Source organism: Triticum urartu, chromosome 1 (assembly GCF_003073215.2).
Source record: "Triticum urartu cultivar G1812 chromosome 1, Tu2.1, whole genome shotgun sequence".
Lineage (NCBI taxonomy): Eukaryota > Viridiplantae > Streptophyta > Magnoliopsida > Poales > Poaceae > Triticum > Triticum urartu.
Window position 1 is genome coordinate 15,999,423 of NC_053022.1, and position 10,193 is coordinate 16,009,615.

Genomic DNA, 10,193 nt, shown 5'->3' on the forward strand with positions numbered 1-10,193 from the left:
TACCGGCCGGTCTTGATGAAGATGCTCTTTCTGATTTGACGAACGAAGTAAGTAATTTACGTTTTGTCTGAGGCAGCAGGGCATGAGGCATCCCAGTCGCATCCTGATGTATTGTGCTCATTCCTAGCTAGATTGGAGATAATGCCCAGCAACATCCTGCAGCACGCAAAGTAACTTAACCGAACCTTGAGCCTGGTTACATGACACATGCCTCCTTCCCTGCTAAACTGAAGTTTATTACTGCTCCAATAGTACTGCTAGCAATTGTTCAGTTTATCATACATCAGACAGGACAGAGAGTGGTTCAAATTACTGAATCAAATTATAATTAAAAGCAGGCCATCATGGCGGGCACCGGGCAGAGAGCCGGCTCATCGGTCCTAGCAACATTTCAGCCTTTGGCTCATCGGTCACATGCACGCACGCCTCCGGTCTGAACAAAAGATGCAACTTTATGCTCGATCGACGCTGTGTGGCCAAATTAATTAGCCGTTGCTGTTTTTGAGTATTGGTGGTCTCAGCTCCATCACAACAGCTTTAGTGGGGTTGCACATCGCGGAGAGCCATACGAATCACACGAGATTCTAGGCCGGTCCGAAACGATTCTTCTCATTTCCAGAGGGCTATTACCATTTGGCATAAATGGTTTCCAGAGTACTTAGCTACCTTGGTTTTATTGGGCTTGATTGTCTCGATGGAGAAATGAAAACTGAACAAAACTGAAGAAATGAAATCTGCTTTATCCCTCAAACAAAAGACAAGGAAAAAAGGAAACGCTTTGCTGTATGGTGGGCAAGGCAGTGTTGTAACTTATATTTATTTTTTGTAAAGAACAAAAGCAGAACTTGAACTATTTTGGCTACTGGGGGTGAAGGCATCACGCCCTGACAATGATCCATCTACCTATTTCATTCTCCTACCTGATTTCCAGGCTAGCATGGCTCTCAAATCTCAAGCAAGTTGTGCTCCAAGGGTAATACAGTGACTCTGAATTGGCGATACCTGAGGGCCAAGCTCGCTGAGAATCTAAATCAACCAGGAACAAACACAAGGTGCGTTGTTCCATTTGCTTTGCAGTATCAATTAATCGTTGTAGTATTTGAGTTCGTGCTGGCCACTTGTTCTGGATTCACTTACACGATACAGTTTCAGTTATTTAGGTCGTGTTGAAGATCCGTGTCCTGATAATTAGTAGGACACCATGCACTTGACTATGTATGCATATGTACTGCTTCCGTCCTCTAATGTGTATAGATTTTCTCTTTCTAAGAAATTGTAGTAGACTGGCTAAGCTAACAGTCTGCTGTCTGGGAATCTACCAGTGCTAAACACAAACCGACAATAAGGCACGGGAGCATATGCATGCATCGATCGGCGGCAACATATACATAATGGCAAGTTGGAAATGGCACACATATAGATGTACTGATGATTTGAATATGTTACCATGCTTAGTTGGAGACATCTTGAAGTGAGATGCATGGTACGTATGCTATGCAACTGGCGGGTTGTTCTTACTTTTAAGAGATAATGGTGTGTTGTCCAAACAAAACTGACCTTCATGCATATTTAAAGAAACAAATGAACTGAGAATGAATCATCGAGTAGCTCAGTTAATGAAAGCAGATGAATAATTCCGTCGCTGAGGTTTGAGCTAGCTCTTAACTCTAGTTTAGCTATTTTATCCGATTTATAGTTATTAAAAGAACATATTGTTCCCCTTAGATGTTGGATAAAGTCTGAGTGACCCTTGATTAGATATCCTCAGCCTTTTCACAAATGAGAGTTGCAATTATTAATTGCGTGTGGATAAATTGATATCAAAAACACTAGTATTGTGCTATGTAGATACTGCATTTCAATTTCTGCGTCAGTAGCAATTCCAAAATAAACACCAACAGGAAAACTCAATTATTTTGCTGGACAAATAAATGCTGGTACGGTGCATCTGATAGGATGTGCCTCAAATTTGGTGAATTCAAGTCTTTGCTTGTATGGGCAATGTTCTGGTAAATTAATGTTTCATGTGATTTGCGTTGGGACCATTAAAATTATGCTACTTCCTCCGTCTCAGTTTACAAGTCCTACTCGTATACCTAGGTTGTCAAATTTATCACCCTAATATAAACTATATAACACAAAAATTATACCATTTGAAAATAGAATATCTGAAGTTTATATTGGTATATTTTTTGTAATATATGACTTGTATTTGGTTGGTTAAATTGACGACCTAGGGGTACGCGCACGCCCTGTAAACTGAGAGAGAGGGAGTACTACTTAATTAGGTCAGTGCAGCAAACAAACGCATTACAAAATCTGTGATGTCATGAAACGAGGAGTCGAGAACTGAGGAGTCATGTGGAATCTCCCCTTGTTCAATGATATTTACGTGGTTTCCCGGATTAGTTGAGGCATCTCTATATGGGCTCACTTGATGGAAAGGTAAAATAAATGTTTAGTCCTAACTTCAGTTAGTGTCACCTGTTCATCAGTGAAAAATGTTGGTTTTGCTCCATAGATTGTGGCCACACCTGGCGTTGTATATATTGCAATCCAGCTTTTTAAACAAGATTTAGCCCATTTTTTCTTGTGGCTAACTATTTTCTTTCATTTCTTGTAGCTATTTTCCAGGAGTAGATTACAAAATAAGTTAGCACAGCACAGATCTGTAGTCACAAACCGAGCCTATCTGCTCATGTCACTTCGTTTCAAATTACTTTATTTTGAGCTGGTTCAACCCCATGTCAAGCACTTTGAACAACGGTTTAATGGCGTGGACAGTGATTTTGTCTGCGAGCCACCCTTTTCACTCTTAGGTAACTTAGGGTCAATTTTCTATTGCTAATTATGGTGGTGTCTGGTGCGTGAACTCGTTTTCATATGAAAAATTATAGCCACGAAAGCAGAAAAAAAAATGGTCGAATAGAAAAATAGGCAGTTGGTGGCAAGAGCTAGATTGTCATAATCCACCTCAGTGCCGAACCTGACCTCAAAGTGACAACATATCTCATAATTAATGCTTGTTGTGAAAACTATTTGTCTCAGCTATAGGTCAAACATAATGTGTGCGGGATACTATCTGCCTCATGTCTTGCTAGCAGAGGTTTTCCCAACAACTGATTTATGCTGTTACAAGTCTTACCAAGATGGTATTGTAACCGATAATGTGGTGGGGCCTTGTAACTGCTAATAATAGTACAAAGTCTGAGAAGATTCATGTGATTTGTAGTTGTTTTTCTCCTGTAAAGGACTTGGTCCTTGCCTTCTTATCCATTGTGGATGAAAACTTCTTTCATGTGCAGCATATTATTATCTTCCAATTGGTCGTCTGTAATTTAAGATACTTGTTAGCCTACCTTGTGCTTGTATCATCTGTTCGCTGTCGTCACAGCTAGCATAATACTATTTTCATGCATAACCTACTGCATTTTGCCAAAGTTTAAGATAAAGGTCGTTTGTTTGCCCCAGCAAGTGATAGTTGAGCTTGGAGCAATAGCATCCCTTTTTATGTGGGGACTTGTGATTTGTCTGTAGACTACCAAAAGTTTTAGGATTTTTCAGCATTATGGAGGTGTCCTTGTTCTCATTATAACTAGTACTCATCGTCATGTGTGCCATCATACAAAGATATATGTCAAGTTGCTCAAGCAGCATCAGTTTCTTAGTCCATGATGTTGGCTTCATGATTAGTATATAACATATATACAGTAGCCAGTAGGCAGTGTAAAGGAGGTGGGTTACTGTGAACCCCACAATGGTATGCAACAGCCCAAGTATTATTTAGATTATCTCTACTTACAACGGGAACACAAAAATATTCGGCGACTGGTTAGTTCTTGTGCCAAGGTCATCTCCTGTACTTGGGTTGCATTAAGAGTTCTGCCATCTGCTAGCCCAGAATCCTAAGAGCATCTTCAACAGGCGCCCAAAAACTCCTCCGCGCACTAAAATTTAGGTTTTTTGGCGCCGGACAGCTCCAGCAGAAGCTGTAAAATAGTGCAGGCGCAAAAAAAGGTTGGGCTCGCGCAGAAAAACGCTATCAAAAGCGGTAGATTTGAGGCGCCGGATTGCGCGCGCTTCATAGTTTACAATGCGTGCTTTATTGGGCGCGCGTTTTGGGCATCTGCTAAACCAATGTTGGGTCCGGCGCGCTAAAAGTGCTACAGTGGCACACTAAAACTAATTTAGGGCGCGAAACTTTTGTGCAATTGTTGGAGATGCTCTAAGAGACTACTGGCACCTGTGAGAAGGCATGCACCTGTTCCAATCTTGTAAAAGCAGATTTACAGCCAAGGAGATTCCGAGCTTTGAATAGTTTGCACATACCCTGCTTCGTAGCTGAGCTTCATCACGAGGTTTATAGAAAATTCAGATAACTTAGGGCCAGTTCTTTTGGCAGCTTAAAAAATAAGCCGCCTCCTCCCCAGCTTTTTCCATAAGCCGTCTCTCTTATTTATTGAGGCTTCTAAACTAATTTAGAAGTTTAGAAGTCTCAAGAAAAAATTAGAAGTCTCAAAAAAAATTTGGGGCGGCTTATTTTTTAAGCTGGGCAGAGGCAGCTTATTTTTTAAGCCGCCCAAAAGAACTGGCCCTTGACAAGACATCACCACTTAACGATTCAGTTAGTTGGACAGTCCTTAGTTTTTCTTTATGCTTGGTGCAAGGCATCCCATATGGCCATACGTTGTCCCAAGCAAAGATGCAATTTCAAATGCATCTCTCTCTCTGGCCTCGATGTATTCAAGGGGTGCACATGCCATAGTTGGATCGATTCAACTGAACTTTAATTATTAGGGGTTGCACTGCACCTAGCACAACTGGGAACTTTAATTATTGTCACTTGCGACTGTGCTCTTGCAGCCAAGCAACGTCCTCCTTTTAGACCACCATCCTTAGCTTCTGCATCTACTTGTGCCCAGCATTTCCACTACTATCTCCAACCATCAGAACCAATACACACAAACCACCCCGCAGTGCAATGGAGGCCACCGCACTGAGCGTTGGCAAGTCGGTGCTGAATGGAGCGATTCGATACGCCTCATCCGCCCTGGCGGAGGAGGTTGCTTTGCAGCTCGGAGTCCGACGTGACCAAGTCTTCATCACCAATGAGCTCGAGATGATGCAGGCTTTCCTTGAGTCCGCTCATGACGAGGGAGATGGCAACAGGGTGGTCAAGGTCTGGGTGAAGCAAGTCCGCGACGTGGCTTACGATGTCGAGGACACACTCCAAGAGTTCGCCGTGCACCTAGAGAAGCAGTCTTGGTGGCGTATCCGTCGCAACCTACTCGACCGGCGCCGTGTGGCAAAGCAGATGAAGGATCTCAGAGCCAATGTTGAGGATGTTAGCCAGAGAAGCATGCGCTACAACCTCATCAAGGGCCCTGCCTCAAAGGCCGCCATGGCGGCCGAGCAGTCTAACATTACTTCTGCAGCACTGTTTGGCATCGATGAAGCAAGGCATGCAATGAAGCAGGAGAAATCAAAAGTAGAACTTGTCCAGCTCCTCAACGAGAAGGAGAATGACCTTAGGGTAATTGCAGTGTGGGGAACAAGTGCTGATCTCGGGCAGACTTCCATCATCAGGACATTGTATGAGGATCCATATATTAAAAGCAAGTTCTCATGCCGAGCTTGGGTCAGAGTGATTCATCCTTTGAATCCAAAAGATTTTGTTCAGAGTTTGGTGCAGCAGTTTCACGCAGCCGTAGGGGTTGATGCTCTGTTGAAAATGGAGAAGACATTGCAAGAGTTGGCTGAAGAGTTTAATAGATATGTGAACAGTAAAAGATACTTGATTGTCCTAAACGACCTGTCCACTCTTGAGGAGTGGGATCTGATTAAAAGTTGCTTCCCGGACAAGACTATGGGGAGCAGGATCATAGTGTCCACTGCTCAAGTAGAAGTTGCAAGCTTATGTGCAGGGCAAGAAAGCATAGTATCAGTGCTTAGGCGCATGTCTGCTGATCAGAGTATTTATGCTTTCCATCAGAAGGTAATATTCAAGTTCCATCTCCTGCTGTTCGTCTGGATAAACCTATTTGCTAGCTATTTGATTTTGGTGTTACATAATTACTCATTTAATATACAAGTCTCATTTGCTTTTGGTGCTTTGTCAGCTAGTTGAATGCATGATCGATAGCTTAATTGGACGACTTAAAACATGAGCGGACGAAAAGACTGCTTGTTTTTCATGAGCTTGTGTAAAGTTCAGGTCTATAAACATGTGTACTAAAGCAAAGCCCAGTATATAAGTAGTATGTAATGACCAAAAAATCAAAATTATAAGTCAAGGCTTTTGCAAACAAAATGCACACTCCCATTCGAGTTCTAATGTGTGTATAGCTGCAAATGTTCGTTTGAATTTATTTTATATTTTAAGTTGTAGTTTCTTCAGGAAATGGTACAAAAATAGTTAAATTAGGGTTTAAATGGGAAAGTTGCATTTTAACTATTAGTCGAGTTTTTATATTCTACATATTTAGCATTATTTTAGATTCATTCATGTAATCTGATTCTCAACATGGATTAACATTTCTCGCTTGTGCATAGGTCTCTCAAGATGGAACAGGTTTAGAGTCAAGCTCAGACCGTGTCACTACCACTACAGATAACAACTTTATAGTGCCCACAGGTGAAATAGTAGAGGATCAATCTGAGGGTGCTCCTGATAAAAATACCATAAAAAAGAGCTTCACTCGCACCACGACAATGATGATTGCTTTGGAGGAATCTCATCTTGTTGGGCGAGAGAAAGAAAAAGTTGAGATTATCATGCGAATTTCAAATCAAGCTACCCAAGAATACCAGGTGATCTCCGTGTGGGGAATGGGTGGTCTAGGAAAGACCACTCTAGTCAAAGATATCTACCAAAACCAAGAGCTGAGTAGCACATTTGAGAAGCGTGCTTGTGTCACGGTTATGCGTCCTTTCAATCTTGATGGTCTTCTTAGGAGCTTAATTGTGCAACTAGATAGAGGATCTTCAGATAAGAAAGACGTGGTGGGTTTGATGGGCAAGACAAGGAACACATTGCTATTGATGCCACTAATAGGACTTATTAAGGAGATGGAAAGGCTTATAGAAGGAAAGAGGTGCTTGATTGTTCTTGATGATGTATCATCTACTGAAGAATGGAACATGATAGTACCACATTTCCATGGAATAGAACATACAAGCCGGATCATGGTTACCACAAGGGAAGAAAATATAGCAAAACTTTGTTCACGGAGACAAGAAAATATATACATGCTTAAAGATCTAGCACACAAGGATGCACGTGACCTCTTCACTAAAAAGGTACTTAGTTACAAAGTATTATCATCTTTATTTTTATGTGGCACAGTCATATTGAGCCCTATGTATTTTTTCCATGCCTACCCCAACTTGTTTGGGACTACAAGCTTTGTTGTTGTTGTCTTAGTTGTTCAACCAAATTGATCAGCAATATTTAGAACGTAATTTAATATATAACACGTCATTTCTCTACAATCATGGTCCATACTGGGACTAATTCAGGCATTGCAACAAGAATGTAGTTCATGATTCTCAATAGTATGTTTTACAAATATATGCTTCCTAACATTAGTGATATCCTGGCATACTGGAGTACATGCCAACAATTTGGTTGGTTCAGTTGCTCAACCACTTTGGAAAAATGGAAGCAAATGCCCTCTTCATGATTTGCAAATTCCAATTGTTGTTGCAAAATCGAACTGATTAGTCATTGGTCCACAGAGGGCTACAACTGCTCTATTCCATATCAATCAGTATTTAATGAACAGTTTGAGTATAAAGTGATTTAATTCTACATGTACATTTTTTAATACATGTATACGAGACAAAGATTCTAGCATGTCAATTCCAATAAGTATACTGAAATATTATTTCCCAACCTGTTTTAATTTCCACCGTACTAGCTAACTAGACCGCATGATTTCAGGTATTCAAGAAGACTATTGATTTGAATTTGCAATATCCAGAGCTAGTTGAACAGACAGAACAGATTCTGAGAAGGTGTGGTCGACTCCCCCTTGCAATAGTCACCATAGGTGGCTTCTTATCAAACCAACCAAAGACCTATTTGGAATGGAGGAAATTGAATGATAATATCAATTCTGAGTTGGAGATGAATCCAGAGCTTGGGACCATAAGAAATGTCCTTATGAGGAGCTATGATGGTTTACCTTATCACCTCAAGTCTTGTTTCCTTTATATGCCCATCTTTCCTGAAGATTACAAGATTGGACGGGGCCGCCTGGCACGTCGGTGGAGTGCAGAGGGTTACTCAAGGGAGGTGCGTGGCAGGTCTGCAGAGGAAATAGCGGACAACTACTTCATGGAACTTATAAGCAGGAGTATGATCCTACCATCTCAACAATCAATTCAAAGTACAAAAGGAATTGATTCCTGCCAAGTCCACGATCTTATCCGTGAAATTGGTGTCTCAAAGTCGATGGAAGAAAATCTTGTTTTTACACTCGAGGAAGATTGCAGCTCAAATAGCCAGGCCACGGTGCGCCACCTGGCTATAAGCAGTAACTGGGAAGGAAATAAGTCTGAGTTTGAGAGCATAGTGGACATGTCCCGTCTCCGTTCAATCACATGTTTCGGAGAGTGGAAGTCATTTTTCGTTTCTGACAAGATGAGGTTGCTACGAGTGCTGGACCTGGAAGATGCAACCGGTCTACATGGTCATCACATTAAGCATATTGGGAAGTTTCTTCACCTAAGATACCTTTCTCTAAGAGGATGTTGTGATATTGTTCACCTTCCAGATTCATTGGGTAACCTGAGACAGCTTGAGACACTAGACATTAGAGATACCCCCATACTGATGCTGCCAAAGACAATCATCAAGCTTCGCAAGCTAAACAATCTTCGTGCTGGGTGGTTGTCAGAGAATGAGGATGCCTCATTTGTTGTGGGGGAGGATTTGCCAAAGGTATTGAATAACGGACCATGCAATTTACTTCTCGTGATGCTGGCATCTTGTTATATGTGTATACTGTCTTATGATGATGTTGACATGAGCCGCCGAGCTATGTGCAATTTCTTGTGCTGCTCCCTGTTCCCTGCTATGTTGATGCGCATTGAACTAAGTGGTGTTCTAGTGCCAAGAGGAATGAGGAAACTGGAAGCCCTGCGCACAGTGAGTGTTCTGAACATTGGCCGGCGGGGAAAGGATGTTGTAAAGGACATAAAACGGCTTGTTCGTCTGCGCAAGTTGGGAGTGACCGGCGTCAATAAGGAAAACGGAAAAGAGCTGTGTTCTGCAGTTGTTGGTCTTAGCCGCCTGGAGTCATTATTGATACGGTCAGAGGGGGAGCCAGGTTTATGTGGCTGCTTGGAGGGAAAGTTCTCGTTTCCGGAGACACTCCAGAGCCTCAAGCTGTACGGCAACCTGGTTAAGCTGCCAGAATGGATACAGGGGCTCAAGAATCTGGTGAAGCTGAAGCTGCGGAGCTCCAGGATAACAGAGAACGATGCTGGCATACAAGTCCTTGGGAATCTACCCAATCTGGCGTTCCTGCATCTGTTGGAGAAGTCACTAGAGGGTGAAGAGGTCCATCTCAGTTTCGAGCAGGGGACGTTCCCGAGCCTGGTGGTGCTGGAGCTGAGCATCGGACTCAAAAAAAGGCTCAAGTCCGTCAAGTTTGAACAAGGAACAGCCCCAAAGCTTGAGGTGCTCAAGTTTGGTACGGATACATACATCGGCTGTAGTTATGTTTTCGGTCTACCATATCTCTCAAGCCTCAAGGAAGTTCTGCTCCAAGGTTCCTATCATGTGACTGAATTGGCATACGTGAGGGCTGAGCTCGCCGAGAATCCAAATCGACCTGTCATGAAGTGGGGCTGATCGTGTTTCAGAGAATTCAGAGGTCAATCACGCCCAACAATCCAAGGCAAGTAGGAGTGTTGTTGTATTTTCATTTCTGTGCAGTATCTACGGACAGTTTTTGTTGGAAGAACATCTATGAGAAGTTAGTAGTTGATATTTGCATTCGTGCTGGTTGATGACTTGTTTTGAAGCCAGATATCACCTGTAATAATGTATAGGCTGCGTCCATCGATGTCCTGATAATTATGCGCGCGCTTGATCGTGTGCATATCTGAATCTTTTTCCAGCTTGTTTGTTATACTGCCTGTTTATTGTTCATATGGGAATGGCAATTTGGTGTATTTTTTTTTCT

The 10,193-nt window shown here is 42.2% G+C and overlaps 1 protein-coding gene across 1 annotated transcript; it reads left to right on the forward strand.

Annotated features, from left to right (window-relative positions):
* The first annotated feature begins 4,857 nt into the window (after window positions 1-4,857).
* Window positions 4,858-10,193, forward strand: LOC125542949 (disease resistance protein Pik-2-like). Its single transcript, XM_048706181.1, has 3 exons — window positions 4,858-5,995; window positions 6,553-7,299; window positions 7,943-10,193. The coding sequence occupies exons 1-3, from the start codon at window positions 4,982-4,984 to the stop codon at window positions 9,857-9,859; spliced, it is 3,678 nt and encodes a 1,225-aa protein (XP_048562138.1). The 5' UTR covers window positions 4,858-4,981; the 3' UTR covers window positions 9,860-10,193.